Source organism: Barbatula barbatula, assembly GCF_947034865.1.
Source record: "Barbatula barbatula genome assembly, chromosome: 20".
In the NCBI taxonomy this organism is placed as follows: Eukaryota; Metazoa; Chordata; class Actinopteri; order Cypriniformes; family Nemacheilidae; genus Barbatula; species Barbatula barbatula.
Window position 1 is genome coordinate 11,848,777 of NC_136783.1, and position 16,710 is coordinate 11,865,486.

General features: G+C 39.4%; 1 protein-coding gene across 13 annotated transcripts in view; it reads left to right on the forward strand.

The window, feature by feature from the left end:
* magi1b (membrane associated guanylate kinase, WW and PDZ domain containing 1b) overlaps positions 1 to 16,710 on the forward strand; it is a 109,404-nt gene that overhangs the window by 76,329 nt on the left and 16,365 nt on the right. For 4 of the 13 annotated variants that reach the window (XM_079483480.1, XM_079483488.1, XM_079483482.1 and 1 more), the window contains 7 exons: positions 599 to 656; positions 1,405 to 1,490; positions 2,425 to 2,541; positions 5,052 to 5,237; positions 5,329 to 5,964; positions 14,017 to 14,048; positions 15,675 to 15,918. In XM_079483480.1, coding sequence (XP_079339606.1) covers positions 599 to 656; positions 1,405 to 1,490; positions 2,425 to 2,541; positions 5,052 to 5,237; positions 5,329 to 5,964; positions 14,017 to 14,048; positions 15,675 to 15,918 — 1,359 coding nt within the window. The remainder of the gene's footprint in view (positions 1 to 598; positions 657 to 1,404; positions 1,491 to 2,424; positions 2,542 to 5,051; positions 5,238 to 5,328; positions 5,965 to 14,016; positions 14,049 to 15,674; positions 15,919 to 16,710) is intronic. The other 9 variants (XM_079483490.1, XM_079483485.1, XM_079483483.1 and 6 more) reach the window with 3 other exon arrangements.

Genomic DNA, 16,710 nt, shown 5'->3' on the forward strand with positions numbered 1-16,710 from the left:
ATAGAGAGTTGTTCTCTATGGGAGCCGTAATGATGAGTTCCCTGTGTGCTCTAGGCACTATGCTAATATAGACACCCTGTGTCCCAGGTGCTGAGACATTTCTGCCTAAACAGGTGTTTCCATGGCAAAGAAAGCAATATTTTCATATGCATGAAGGTATATTTCAATATCAAATGCAGTGTCGTTGCTTTCATGATTATTCTATTATTCTAGGGAAGATGTTTGGTGTTCGTTTTCACGGGTCCATATCTCTGAATATCTAGTTGTTTTGGAAGAGTTGTTCATATTTATGTTGTTTGCTAGGTCAAAAGATATGAAAATGTCAGGTAACAGTACGATTTCAAGAAAACATCACTGCAAGAATCAAAGAATGGCACTGTCATTGTAATGTGTTTTACTACTTTAGGATATAGATCATCCAACACATGCAGTTTGCATTATTTAGTTATAATGTTCTCAATACGTTCATTATAGTTGAAATTGTCTGAAGTTCTAATCGGTCGAAAAATTAAGACGTTAAATGACAGGATGTGATAAAAGACTTGTAAAATGAGTTACAGCGATGTTAAAACCTCTTGTGTTTTTGCTTCTTTTCCAGAGCTGCCCACAGGCTGGGAGAAGATTGATGATCCAGTCTATGGAGTGTATTATGTTGAGTAAGTGACTCATCACCATTACCCATAATACTCTTTCATTTCCACATCATCTTTGGTCTCCTGACTTCATATGTGACATCATCCCAAAACATCAAACAGGCAGCCTCCATTCTTCTGATTGGGCCTGTTCGATTTCGGCCGTGCGCACCCTTTGTTGTTGTTACCATTTTCGAAGATTGTTCACTACCCAACCCCCCCCCCCCCCTTCTGAGGGACCCTTGGGTTTGCTGTGCATAAACATGAATGCATTCATATGTTTTGAAGTTGTTTCAAAGCAATACCTCTGAGGCAGGAAACATTCCAGTTTCTGTCTTTGGAGATGTTTATGTATGTTTTGTGTGGTTTTTGGCTCATAAATTGCACATGCCGGATGATTTTTGGCCTGGATTTCAGCTGGATTATGAACATATGACACTGTGTTTTTTTTGCTAAATGCAGTGATGGTGCTTTTTTCTCCTGCATATGTGTTAAGCTTGCCCAGTCATCTAAACCCTGAATAGATTTAGCTTTAAGATATAAAATTAGATGGAATAACAGGCTTTTGAAATGTTTTTCTTGGAATTTTAAGTAAGCGCAGAGGCCATACAGTTTAAAGCTTCTTTTATGGCCTTTTCTATGACTTAATTGACTTTATTTCTGCTCTTCTCACCTGCTCAACCTTTTTATTGTTTCTCCCTGTGGTTGTGTTATTGGATGTGTCCTCTGGTCAATGATCATCATTCTCAATCTCTCTTTCTCGCTCTTCCAGCCATATTAACAGAAAGACCCAGTATGAGAACCCAATTCTAGAAGCCAAAAGGAAGAAGCAGCTGGAACAGTCTCAACCCGCTGAAGGTGAGCAGAAAATCTGAAGTTCGTTTCAGGCCATGCCATTTTCTTTTTCTTTTGTTTCGTGTGTTTGATATGGGCCTGTCATGTGCTGTTGTTGTTTTGGAATGAGAATGTCATCTTACTTCGATTAATCTTTTCATAGCTTATGATTGTTTTATTAAGTTCTGCTATCTCATGTCGTTGCAAGAAAACATCTTTTTTTTTACTAAATCAGCAGAAAAAAAGTATTTTGTCATTTTATCTGAGATTTATCTTTAGGTTATCATCAAATCTTCAAAGTCATATTCAGAGTATTCTCATACGGGCCCATTTGAGCCCAAAAGGGGCCAATATTAAAGTCAACAAGAACACATTCACAACCGATTTTTTATTAATTCTGAAACAAGATGTTTATTGTGAAAAAATGTCTTGTAGTATAAAGCTTGCAGTTAATATACAGAACCACTCGTCTTGAAAGACTGCAGACAGTATGTTGAAATATAAGCAAACTTGATGAAATCATTAGAAAAGAAAAGCATGCTTTTACATTTTGAGTCATATTTTCAAGTCCTGCATTTCATTCAATACGAGTTCATGTTGACTTTTCAAACTTAATTCTTTAAAGTATCTAAAAAGTTGCAATGCAGTGTGCCCACCTTCAGATGTGCTCTTTTATTTGTTCCAGCCAGCTCAGCTGAATATCACTTTTTTTGATTTCCTAATAACTCCCCGTCCCTCAAGTTTAGTATCTCTGTTTGACTGATTGTGAAACAAAACTTGCAATATACAATCTGAGATCTGTTTTACACTCAGAGGTAGTTAAGACACCGTAGGGGGCGCTTATATTTTAATCACCATCGGCCATCTTCCAGTTGCCCTACCTCAGCATTGAATAGGCAGGAAGTGCGAGTGACTTGAGAGACACAAAAAAAAGGAAGTGCACCCTTCACTCTTTCAGAATGGATAGAGGAGCATCCATCAGGACCGCCGCTAGCAAGCTATGCCGCTAACCACCAAGAGACTTACAGAGAGCCTGGGAACGCCCCTCCACACCCAACCCAACTGGGGGCTAAACGTATGTGCTGCCACCTTTTTTTTTGTACCACAAACACATACACACCCGTGCGTGGCGTGTTTCTCTGTGGACATTCACTCTTCACTCAGTCACTTCTTTTATCATTTTTTCAAATCTTCCTTTCCTCAGCCCTCTGTGTGTGCTGTTCTTGTATTGTGCGAATGTCCAATGATTAGCTTTTAGCAAACACCGTCTATTAGAGGTAGATAATATAATGCCTTGTCTCTCACACCATTTGCCATTCCTGTCATGTGGGTGCTGTTTGGAATTCTGTGGTGCTTTTTAAAGTGTCACCGCGTTATGGACGACGTCAAGGTCATGTACAATTAATGAAGAGAGATTGTGTCGTTTCAAAAGATTAAGTCTGTAATAGACTTGTGGGTAAATGTGTGATGTTCTGGCCAAGGCTTTTGCTCTGTATAGTGTAAATATGTCGTCCTTGGATAACAAAAACGTACGTTTTTGTTATCATATTCAGTGACATTGAATTGAAAATCCAGGATTTAACATCAGTTTTAATAATGTCTGAAACATAAATTGCCACATACGTTTTAATTTTAATTGATTATTAATATTTAGTATATTTGAATATTCTATTTCCAAAAAGAGATAACTCAGTTTAAAAACGTTTTCAAAATCATGTTTTTATTGTGTTTTATTGTGTTAGCTAGCTGTTTTTTAGTTATTATGGCTTAAATCAAAACAAACCAACTGCAGTTTGATTGATCGTAATTGGAATGCATAATAAATAAAAGGTTTCCGGAAAAGGGATCTCATTTTGGATATGAATTCCTTGTTTATTTAAAATAAAAATGAACAGAAACTATTGAATCCAATCCAAAACTATATCTCTGCCTCTGTTTCTCTCATGTTTTCCCTCTCATGTATATCTATCTAGATCACGATCAGTCATTTACATTAACTATTCAGTATGTCTCTCTCCTCAGGGTGTCTCTGTTGCGTCCTCTGATCCTTCTGTCCTGATATCATGATGAATAGATCATACAACATTTCTGTTGCCAATCACTTCCTTCTTCTTCACCTCTCTTACATTCTCTACTCCCATTCGGTCTTCTGTCTCAGAATGATGCGTTATGGGTACTTACTGCTCTTTGGCTCTGAACTAGGACTGTTTACCAGCTGATTCATCTGCTTACATTTCCTTTGTGAAATTTTACGAACAAAACATAATGTTGGGTGTTACAAAAAATATTCCTGTGCGGTCCACAATGTTAAAGGGATAGTTCACTCAAAAATTAAAACCCTGCCATTATTTACTCACCCTCGTGTAATTTCAATTACTTTTCTGATGAACAACACAGAGAAAGATATTTGGAAAAATGTTAGTAATTTTCAGTTCTGGAACATCATTGATGACCATAGTAGGAAAAATTAAATGGTAGTTAAAGGTGCCCCAGATCTAGGTCTGGGTGACGTGTTTACATTTTTTTTACGATAATCGACTTTAAAATCATCGCGATATACGATAATATTGGGTGTGTTTGACTTCATGCAACGCTGCGCAGACGATCAATATGCGGAAAACGGACACACACAGGCGAACAAACCAGTGTTGCAGTGACTTCTTTCATCAGGTAAAGCGCGTAGGTAAACCATAGCTTTTATGCAGTAGAAACAGTTTGCAGGTGTCCTGAAAGTTCATCCTACCTGTCAGATTATCCTACCAGACATGCCAACATCAATGTTACGTAATTTATTTTGCACTATAAAATCATTCTACCTGTTTATTTTATACTGCGACGGGAAAAGGATAGTGTATTTTCGTTGTTAAATCATTCTACATACTATTTAATACCTATATTACAATTTGATTGGGCTATTTTCCATTATTAGCAATTATCGTCTGGTTTCTGTCTGTTGTAATCGACATCGGGATATTTGAGCGACATCGCTGATATACGATCACATCATCACATCGTCCAGCCCTACCCAGAACTGTTTGTTGTCCTAAATTCTTCAAAATATCTCATTTTGTGTTCAACAGAACAAACAAAAACTATATTTTTATTCCTAATATGGTTGTGGGTGATAATATTCTTTCACAAATCTTTCTCCATGTTCATCCCAACAAATACATTTATACATGTTTGGAACAACCTGAGAGTGAGTAAATGATGACAGAATTTTCCTTTCTAGGTGAACTATCCCTTTTTGACATTATAATACTGACACTGAGGAAGTCTTGAAAACTTCAGTGTCTGCTTATCAAAGCCATTCGTCTTTATAGTCTTTATAATGAAATTTCAAGGTTATATAAGCCTTCTCTAGTTTCTAGCTATAAAGCGTTTAGAGTTATAAAGAAAAAAGAAAACAAGCTAAGTCAAAACAGTCTTGATGATCTTTGCGTTGTTGTTAGATCTAGAAAAAATACATTTTTAAAAAGGTTTTGCTCCAAACAAAGTAATCCCAAAATCCACTCGGAGATGTTCTTCATTGTTTGTTCACATAATACTGTATATCTCAAATTCACAATACATCTCTTATTGCAGGAGGAAAGCCATTTTTCACGAGGAACCCTGCAGAACTGAAGGGGACATTCATTAACACTAAACTGAAGAAGAGTAGGCGTGGGTTCGGCTTTACAGTAGTAGGCGGAGACGAACCAGATGAGTTCCTGCAGATTAAGAGTCTAGTGCTCGATGGACCAGCTGCCCTGGACGGAAAAATGGAAACAGGTAAAAACATACACTTGTTTGTGCTGTAGTCATATTCTTTTCTGCATACTTGGGTAGCGTTAAAACGGTCATCCTTCTTTTCTTTTTTAAGGTGACGTTATCGTCAGTGTCAACGACACTTGCGTGTTGGGTTACACACACGCCCAGGTTGTCAAAATCTTCCAGTCCATTCCTATAGGCTCAATGGTTGACCTAGAACTCTGCCGTGGCTACCCCTTGCCCTTTGATCCCGATGACCCCAATACCAGCCTGGTGACCTCCGTTGCCATTTTGGACAAGGAACCAATCATCGTCAACGGAAAAGAGAGCTACGACTCGCCCTCCAGTCACGGTAGCGAATCGGCAGGTGGCGGCGGTAGTTTGAACGGTTCTAGCGATGCGCAGCGCCCCCACAGCCCTTCAGCCGATGGGGCGTCCAATGGCTCTCACGGTTATCCCAGCGATGTCGTGACATTGGCATCTTCGATCGCCACCCAGCCCGAGCTCATTACCGTTCACATGGAGAAGGGTGATAAAGGGTTTGGCTTCACAATAGCGGACAGCCCCTCTGGCGGAGGGCAACGTGTGAAGCAGATAGTGGATTACCCGCGATGCAGAGGTCTTCGGGAAGGGGACATCATCATGGAGGTCAACAAGAGGAACGTGCAGAACCTGACGCACAACCAGGTGGTGGACCTGCTCAGCAAGTGCCCTAAAGGCAGTGAGGTGACCATGCTGGTGCAAAGAGGTGAGATTATGCAGAAGTTTTTATGTATATGTTAATGTATATATGTGAGAGAAAAGAGAGAGAGAGAATATTGAAATTGCCAAAATCTCTGGTATTATTGCTGGTGCTGAAGTCGCCTGTTGTGAGCTAACTGTTGTGTAATTTTGTCATCTCTAAATGTGATGTAAAAAAACAAATTGAGATTGGTCAGTCAAATGACCTCTTCTTCTGTGGGCGGTTCTTTGCACAAAGACGATGCAGTGTATACCGGGTACTAGTGTATACAGGTTTTGATACCACAGAATGTAAAATGAAAGCTACTTCAAAATATGTGACCAAATGCTGGTCGAAAAAAGCTTGCTGACGTGTTTCTGGTCCAGTGTTTACATCTTGCTAAGTGGTCTATAGAAGAAAACATAAAAACAAGAAAAGTATGGGAGGGATGCAGATAGTCAGTATGCTGGTTGAGTGTTCCTGAATGAGAGAGTTTATGCATCAGGAGTGAAGGAGGAAGGGACAGTGTGAGGTGCACACAGACAAAGCCTCGGGTGCCAGGTCAGTCCCGTTCATGAATATGGAGTCTGTGTCTTCTGGTTTTTCCTCGAGGGCAGTCAATATCAGCTGTCCGTAAACCCCACCCGACATTTCCATACCGCTCACTGGATTGTGAGGAAGTTGAGATGAAAATCTCAAGGTTAGCTGCTGCCTCCTCAGTCAATGACATGGAGAAAAAAGACAAACGTGTGGGGAAGAAACACATCAACACAAACAACAACGAATTTTTTTTTTCAGTATTTGAGTTTCAAAGCAATTCAAATCCCTCCCAATAAAAAGTTTTAGTTTGAGAGGGATGTGTGTTGGGTTTAACTCACACAAATCCTAACTTCTTTCAAAACCAAATTCCTGTTTTCACAGAGCATTAAGTTAGCGGCTGGCACTCGGATTATTAATTTGATGGATTGAAAGCGCTCTTATCGGACTAGTGAAAATGCTTTTAACACGGCTGGGAAATTGCTGCATGCCAATTGCAAGGTCACAGCCCATTGTATTAAAACGTCCCTATTTGTCATCTGCGACGGTTAGCAAAACAAAATATGGCACACTTGCATCTTCTACAGCTCATCAATAGTGAGGGCGCCTAGCTTCTTCAGCAACGCTCGCTGTTCTCCAGGGTTTGATGGCTTACTGAACTGACGTCATGTTGCTTTTTACTGAAGTTGTTTGTACTGTAATTTATGCGTAGACCGTAGGCCGCTGGAGAAGAAAGAGTGTGGCCTGTCTACTGTATGCCAGTTCATTTTAAAGCACATCATTTAATGCAGTGGTTGTATTTTTTTAACGCCAAGAACCCGATAGGGAACAATTCTAAAGAAATTTGGTTGGACAAATTGAACTGACATTTGGAAAGTCATTGGATACGCTTTACACAATCTTTTTATTTTTTTTGCGATTTCGAGCCTCTGAGTCCTGATTAACTGAATCCAAATCTTAAAAGGAGCACATCGTATCCATTTTTATTGATCTTGTGAAATATGAGTCTTTGATGTACCGTGCACATATGTAGCACCTGTAGCTCCACACATCCTTCTGAAATATCCCTGCGATGAGAAACCGTGGCAGATGTTCGGTCTGACTAGCAGTTTGAGCAGAACAGACTTTTTCGTTGATCTGCCACAACGAACACAGGTTTTGACAATCTGTCACTTTATAACAAAGACTTCGCAAGTAAGCTGTGAATTGAAGCATTGAAATAGAGCTCTAACTATGTGCCTGAAAACAAACCTGTGAGTAAACACTATTATTTATTTCAGGGGTTCCCAAACTTTTCAGCCCACGACCCCCAAAATAACAGTGACAGTGACTCGAGACCCCCACTATCCTCTGAGGTGGTTAAATTATACAAACCTTGTGCGCAACTGTGCACTTATTAGGTCTATCCAAACACGCGCACAATGATGAATGATATAAATATAATCTTTAAGTCATTTACTCATTACTTGTTGTTACACATAAACCAAGATCTATTACTACAGATGGTCAAATTTCATCAAAGTGATTTGAGTCCTGATGGATGGCCTCTTTATGCAAACCGCTGTTGTCTTTGGTCGATATTAACCAAAGTTAACCATAAAAATATCCTAAACTTAATCCCTGAAAATTTTTTATCTATTTTTTATATTTTGTTACACTTATTGATAAAATAAAAAATTCTTATTTTAAAAAATTGACCTCTGGAAATCAGCTTGCAACCCCATCTTTGACCCCTACTTTGGGAACCCTTGATTTATTTTGTGCCTAAAAAGGGGACAAACTATTTGTTTATTTTTAAGGGTCTGAGAGAAGGTAAAACTAAATATAGCAGTTTTGGTGGGAAGAACCATAGGAACGTCATAAGTGGGCCTCAAGGAAAAAACAGCCATTTAATTGTCATTTCAGGAACCTGAGGTCAGTGGTAGATGATGATACACACCAGAGACATTCCCAAACGTCTGGAAAACGTGTCAGGGATTTATTCACTGTGCCCATCCCCACCTTTAATTGCCGGCCTTGATGTCAAGTATCGAATCCCACCACGCCACACTCATACGCTCAACCGTTCCCTTTCCTTGACACTGTTTCATCACTGGCCAACCAATTAGAGACGAGCAAGGATGTTATGATAGAGACATGATTTATGTCTGTTTATTCCTTTAAACACACGTTCACACTTTTCATTCATTCCTTTACACACGTGAAGACAAACACAGTACATTTGTGATAGTAGGAAATGCACTACAGCTGGTTCTCTGGTGTATATATAACTTTATTGTCTAGATATCATAGAGGAGGACATTTAAGCACAATAATAGAGAATGTTGGTTCACGTGTAACGCTTGACACAGTTTTAGATGATCAGTTTCGTTGACCCTCCCTTCCCGTGAGGGTTTGGCTGCTGTCAATGTTTCTGTCAATGTTTTGCAGGTCTAAATGTCACGCTTGCAAATGCACAGTATTAAAGGGATCTGTTATGCCCGGGGTAATCGGTTCGACACAATACGTCTGCTCATAAGCTGAATACATGATAACCCAGATTCAACGGCACCATGGTCCACTCTTTCTCTCTGAGGTGTTGGTTTTTATGTCTAAATTGAGGTTACTAGCACTAAACAGCATATTTCTTTCATCTAAACTTCTGTACACACATGTTACAACTCCCGGCCTCATTGGATTTCAAATTATCTTAGAATCGGCCGCCGAGTTGGAAGATTTTGAGATGATCCAACGACGCATTTGATGAAATGAAAAAGTAGATAGATACTACTACCTGATCTCCTCGCTTTATGACTCATCAATAACCAATGACAGCGCGCACCTACGTTTACATCAAACATCCAAATAAGTGTGTTAATGGCTTTTCACACTGAGAGGCTAAAAAGGAAAGCAAATTCCAAATTCAATTGCATTGGCAACAAGACAAAAACAAGAACTCTAAAGAACTCTGTGTGAAATCACACGTGAGTTTCTTCTCGTGTATGGAACACCTGTAACCAACAGGTGATGTGATGACATTTATCGACCATCTACTGTGTTTGAGTTTCTGCCCGTTTTAGCGGTCAAAGAAAATCACAGAAGCCGAGTAAACAACATTACCATTGAGACAATCCATCTTATGTTTCATTTATGGCAGAACAAATAGAGAGAGGAAGATAATGATTTAAAGGTATATAATGTTTTGAAATTATACTTGGCATATGGATAGTTAGTCTGATAATAAACATTCTGTCATTTATTCATCCTCAGGTTGTTTGAAACCCGTACAAGACCATTTTTAGATGAATTAATCTTTTGCTTATCCAACTAAACAAATGAATGGCTTTACAGGTAAACACTCGGTATAAAGAAGACCACAACTAAATATCTTATCGACAGCCCAGCAAAGAACCCACCAATCACATGATCTCACGCCTTGTTTCCATGACGATGCTCTGCTGCACTTTGCAGTGGGGTGTCCTGTTAAAATGATAAATCGGAGCGGTCTGTCTCGCACGCAACACGTTCTAGAACAAATGCCAGCAGGCAGGGAGGACAGACAGACAGATGTTTTTATCTCTGCCTCAGTCTGCATCTTAATCTTTCATTATGTACTACACTTGAATGATTTTTGATTGGCACGTTTGTGGAGCTCTACTGAATACACACAAGGCGAAAGACAAAAATAGACATCAACGTACTCTCGGTGTGTGTATGTGTGTAACCACAGGGCCGTTTTAATATCACCTCATGCGCTGTCACATTCAATTGCGACCCATGTCAGCTGGAGACGTACATGCAATAATAAACATGCACACATGATCGTATTGAAAGATTATGGTTTGTGGACAGGTCAACCATGATATTAAAAACATAATTATCGATATTGTAATAGTGTGATTTATAAAATAAAAGAGAAATCAACGAAATAATTTCACCAATAATTGTATTATTTTTGTTTTTAAAACAATAATTAGATATTGCAAATTATATCATTATTGTGATTACTGTAACTTAAGTATACACTTTGAACGATGGTACCTGTATGCCAACTGGCAAGAGGTGTGTTCGACTGCGCAGACTACACAAATGTATCGAAAGAGCCATTTGAAAGCATGTCTGTCTCACAGTATTTTGTGACATACACGGATCGGTCTGGGCAGCGGTGCTTTTAAGTCAAACACGCGGGTCCAGTTCTCGCACCTGCATTTGGTCGCGGGTTCTATAGAATCGTGCAGCTGATTCATATATGCTCGTCATTTGGAGGTTGCATGCAAAACTGACTTTTAAAAGATCTGAGGGGGCACGACGTCTCTGTACATGGCTACTTATGAAATTAATAAATAAATGCTCATGAAATATTGATTGATAATTTAATATGCTGAAACCCCTTGATGTGAGAAGAAAGTGTTTTGCACAAAACGTGACTCGTAACATAGACATGTAGAAAATCTGCTGTCCACAACATTAAATTATTTTTCATTTAACCTCAAAAATACAAAGCGCATCTGGTAATACAAAAATATTTCTTATCAATGATGCTTCAGAGGTGGTAAATTCTTAGTATATTTTAAAAAGATTTTTAAAGGCTTGGGGGACTAAATATTAAAAAACACCAACATGTATCAACCCTATAGCAGGCCTATATATGAACCTTTGTTTTCATTAACTAGGAATATTCCACTATTTTTTAATACTTGAAATTCTGACCAATCACAATTAAGTATTACAGAGAGCTGCACATCAATACAAAGTCTTGACAATAAATATTCACATTAAACACTGTAAAATCATATTTGTAAAAGTGAGGTGAATTATTAAAAAAAATATTTAGTGCAAACCTGAAATGTCATTGAAGTCGGTCAGCAGTTGCTTCCTCTCCATTTAGCTCAAGCCTCTAAATAAATAACGAATCTGTTAACCTCAAATGATGTCAGTCCTGCTCAAAGGAAGCAGGGGCGGAAATTGCTGCGATCTCCTTTAGAGTCTCGAAGCAACCTCAAAGAGCACGACTATGGGATTTGAAACAGTTTCCAGAGTTTAAGCAGCTCGATCGCTTTAAGAGTCATCCAATTTTAATGCATTGGTCACTTTGTTTGCTTTTCATTCAGCTGGCACCGCTGCTTTATGGGATTCAGATAAAGCCATTATGCGCCCAGTAAAGTAAAATGGATTGATTGATTACAGGGTATTAGGTGGCATCTCTCCTCTGTAAGCAATGACCTCCAGACACTCTGTGGGTTAGAAAATCATAGGCGCACAGATCAACTCTTACTTTCACTCAAAATAAAATTGTCTTGTTGCTGTTGAAACTGTGTGTACGATAGTTATTTTTTATTTAGAGGAGGGTAAACATCACTGAAATGACAGATGAGAAATTCATAAATAGATCAAAACATTTAATTCAGTTGAACGATTTTTGTGACTTTTAGTGTAAGTGTGCTTTTTATGTTTTCAACGTCCTGCGTTAAATCAATAATACTCATATACAATGTTATATATAACCAGAGTCTCTTGTTTCATATGCCTCTTCTGAGAAGCAGCTTACGTAAGTAATGTATGCACAAACTGGGAACAGATAAATATAATCAACTGGTTACAGGGTGGTCAGTCCTCTTGCCTTTGGTCAGCTGCGTGGGCTGCCCACCTGGGGCGAACACAGCAAATTTACCCTCCCACCTCTGCCAAACACGCTATTGTGAGTTGGCTTTCACAACACATAGTTAAAGAAGGATAAAAAGGACCAGAGAGGGTGCGATGTTGCAGAAAGTTTTAACATTTAATAGCCTGGAGTGGATACGGGGAGGAGAGAGGATGGGGGAGATGTCGAGAGGAGGAGGCAGGGGATTGCAGAGGATGACAGCATTTGTTTTGACGATAGGGTTGGAGGCGGGGCTTTGGTATTACGGGCAGGTGAATTAGGAATCGAAATGGATGGTGGAAGATTTGATGTTTGGAGATTATATTCAGAATACTGAGTAGATGCGTATTGAAGTGAATTGCATGAGAAAAACGTAGCACGCCGCACGCATGTGTGTTACCGTGGGCGCGCTCGCTCGCAGATGACTTGATCACAAGGGAACTGCTTCACAATAAACAGCCTATTTTTTCCAGGCCAGACCAGAATCTAAATCATTTTCACATCCTTAGATACAGAATCGTATAATGCAGTGAAATGCTTACACAAATAGCTTCTAGAATTGAAATGAGAATGCCTTTTATATTCTAATTTAATTTCTGTAGCTACAAGAAGTTAAATTTAGATTTCAAGGAATTTATAGATTTTTTTTAGTATGTTTTAATTCAAAATATGAAAATCCTAAAAACAAAATCCTAAAATCCTTGAAAATTCATCCTAGAAACATTGTTTAACTAATATTTGATGTTAGAAATGATAAATATAGAATTCATATATATTATTAGAATTAAGAAATTAATTTTTAGTTTATGGATAATGGTGAAAGAAATTCCCATGTTTTCTTTCAGCTCAACTGATGTAAACATCACATCTGTTTTTTTGTTTTACCACATTATTACATTTCTTTGTTTTTCGTTCACTTTGTCATGTGTGGTCTTGACAATTCTATTCAAATTCATAAAATAAAAATGTTTTCAACTCCTAAATTCAAATTTTTTCCCAAACGCACACCTAGCTCCTAAAAATTGACCTTAGAAAAACATTCCATCATCTTTGTTGTTCATCTGTTTCTTTTTTTTTCTTTTTCACGTTATACATCAGCTGAACAACACGCAAGTCTCTATAAATATGAATGTATAATTTAAGCGTGGACTGTCAGATGAAGCTATTCTGATGGAGGCATCCGAAACGACTGTGACAGATCCACGCATGTAGGGGTGGGAGGGAAACTGTGTTTGGAGGAAGAATATGATCGCAAAGAGAGCGCAAGAGCACTTGTGAAGGGAGAGAGAAACAGAGAAGACGGGAGAGCTAGGTTGATGCACATCGAAGCAAGGAGGGGGAGGGTGAATGAGAAAGGGAGAGAGAGCGAGAGCGAGAGAGAGAGGGGTGAAAAGAAGCTCAAAAGACAGGAGAATCGAGGACTGGCTCCAGATGCAGGATTCTTCGGCAGCATCGTCGCGAGGGGCAGGGGCGCTGGAAGATGGTTTCAGTAAGAGGAGAACTGACCGTTGCCTATAATTTAATGTTCAGTATCTTGGACTCCTTCTCCATGGGTAATAGCTTTGCACCTGTCTGGGCACAAGCCTCCTCCTGTGTCTCATTTGTTTGTCTGTGTCTGTCGCTCTCTCTGTCGTCTTGTCTCGTGTACAGCGTCCGGTGCATTTAAGTCCTTGGGGAGCGCTTAGCGGAGGTTGCGGGGGACGGTCCGTGTATGCGGTTGCCCCACGCTGCCCTCTTTATCATTTATTCGGTGACGGAGTGAAGGAATGAGGGAGGGATGGAGAGAAGGGGCTGCCGCTGCACCACGCATCCTGATTGGAGTCATTCAGTTGTCCTGGGATTGCATTTAGATTTGTGCCTGTGGGGAAGGTGAAATCTTGTGTTCACACTATTAACGTTTCTCTTTCTTTTTCTCTCTGTAGGGGTGGCACCTGCGAAAAAGAGCCCCAAACTGGTGAGTGAATGTTTCTTTTTACGTGCATCTTCATAAGTTGTTTTTCACATCATTGGACTGGTTTGATTTTAGACTCTCCGACTAAGAGTCTGTCACAAATGCTCTTGAGCTGTAATACCCTGGCAGTGGAGGGTGAAACCATGTGGTTTGTGTGTGTGGAGTGGGGGGGGGGGTGGTTGTGGGCTATCCCCTGGGAGCGGGGTTGGTTTTATTTATTGGTCACGTGGGCATCCTGTAATGGGCCTCTAATGACTTACCAAACATCGAAGGCAGCAGGTTTCCACCGCTGGAGCTTCAGGGCAAGAATAGCAATCAGGTGTTTTGTCTTTGATCTCGCTTGGCTTTCGGCTTGCACTGGATCGTTGATGATGGATTGAATGTTCGAGCTCAGCATATCTGTAGACATGGAAAGTATAATATGTTTTAAGGCTTCTGTTAAAATGGCAGCCTTGGGTTTTTCATTTAAGTTGAAATGGAGTCCGTGCTTGTATGATATTTCAGTGCCAAGCGCCTTTGTGATGTTGGGAAGGATTTATTAACTACTTCTTGATTTGTGGTTCGATTTGTTTTCTTGGATTTATGTTTTGTGTATGTAAACAGTCAGATTTATAAATTGCTTCAAACGGATGACGTGCGTGTTGAGGTTTAAAACTTTCAGGCGATGGAAGTAGATGAAATATTTCGTATATTTGCCTTTTATTTTGTAAATAAAATCTGTATATATTATAATCAGAATTACAGTTGGAATAAAATAATACCTTCACCCAAAAATAAAAATTCTGTCATTTACTCAGCCTCAGTATGGTCCAAACTTTTTTTAATTTCTTTGATTTGCTGAACACACAGGAAGAAATTTGGAAGAAAAATAATATGGAAGTCGATGGGGGATGAAATTTGACTATCTTCCAGATATCTTACTGTGTGTTCAGCAGAGCAAAGAAATCCATAAAGGTTTGGAACAATCTGAGTGTGAGTGAATCTTCATTTTTAGGGTATTTGGTATGTAATTTTTCCATGTAATTACTATACACTTCAAGCCAAGCCTGATGATTCATGTTCTCCCATCACGATGTTGCATTTACAGGGCTAGTTTACTCAAAAATATACATTCTGTTATCATTTAGTCATCCTTATGCTGTTACAAACCATTAAGACCATTTTTTACTGGTGCCCTCGCTGTGTCTTACAAACCAGTAAGACACCGCCCGGGCATTACAACTCAAGAGCATTTTCTCAAGAGAGTACACTGCAAAATGTTGACGTTACTCTTTGTCCACACAATAAAAGTGATGAATAAGGCTGTTGCTAGTAACTTTTGCATAACATCCATTGTATTTCCATTTTGGGTAAACTGTTCCTGCGTATTTTAGAGTATTTGGAAGGTCTTTCAGTCTTTTAAGTGCTTGAACAGTCATTGGATGTTCTGATAGGATCCTTGTCTTGGATGAATACATGAATGCTAGCACATGACGTAAATAGACTTATGACGTTACACTCTTTCCTGCCCTCTTTCTCCTGCACATTACTTCCTACTCGTTTCTAGGTGCAATCCCAGCAATCCTGTAACACTATGATGTCCACAAGTGATTTTCTCTCTTAATCTCTTTTTCAATCCTTTCTCCACAGCAGCAGTTGGAACGTAAAGACAGTCAAGGCAGTTCCCAGCACAGTGTCTCCAGTCAACGCAGCATCCACACCGATTCTCCCCTCCACGCCACTCAGGCCATGCTCAACGAGTCGGCTGCCCCACCTCCCCCGTCCCAGCCCCTCCCGAGCCTGCCCCAGGACCCCCCAGTAGACGGAACCCTCCAGAAGAAACCAGATCCCTTTAAAATCTGGGCTCAGTCTAGGAGCATGTATGAAAGTAGGCGTAAGTAATATGGGATTCTGGTGGAGGGCACTTTGGGAAATGAATCACTGGGGTCTTTGTTCTTCATGTATGGTTGGTATAGGTATCTGGTGGATGTAACTGTGGGAACATGCTCTATTCTTCAGTTGATTATATACGTTTTAGATCAAAGCTTTTTAGGAAAAATGACTTTGGGTTAACTAACTTTTGGATGAACTATGATTTAGCTATGAATTGGTATATAATATAGCCAGGTGTCATTTAATAACAACATCTTATATCAGTGACTTGTTGATGCACATTTTTAATATTGAATCTATACATTAAAACGTATTTCGCTTGTGAATCAGACTTCAAATATTCACATTTCTTAGTTCTTAAAGGTCCAGTTTATGCAACTTAGCGGCATCTAGTAGTGAAGTTATAAATTGCAACCAATGGCTCACTCCAACCCTTCCTTCCCAAGCACTACGGTAGCTGACACAGAACAAAGATGTCATCACATTTTCATTTTAAGACCTTCTTCCGAAAGGAGATAAGTAGTTTACGAGAACGCGCTCCGTAGAGCAGTTTGTCCGTCTGGGGCTACTGTAGAAAGGGGATCCGCGGTGTATATAGATAGAAATAGCTTATTCTAAGGTAATAAAGCGCTTCATTATGTAAGGTCTTTATATACCTTTGAAGACATATTTATACACTGTAATTGTAATATAGGGAATAAAGTGTATTTCGAGTTAAAACGTGTCTTTTTTATATTTAAAGAACTGTCCAGAACTAATCTGAAGCATTGTCTGTCAGTTACAATCTGCGGTG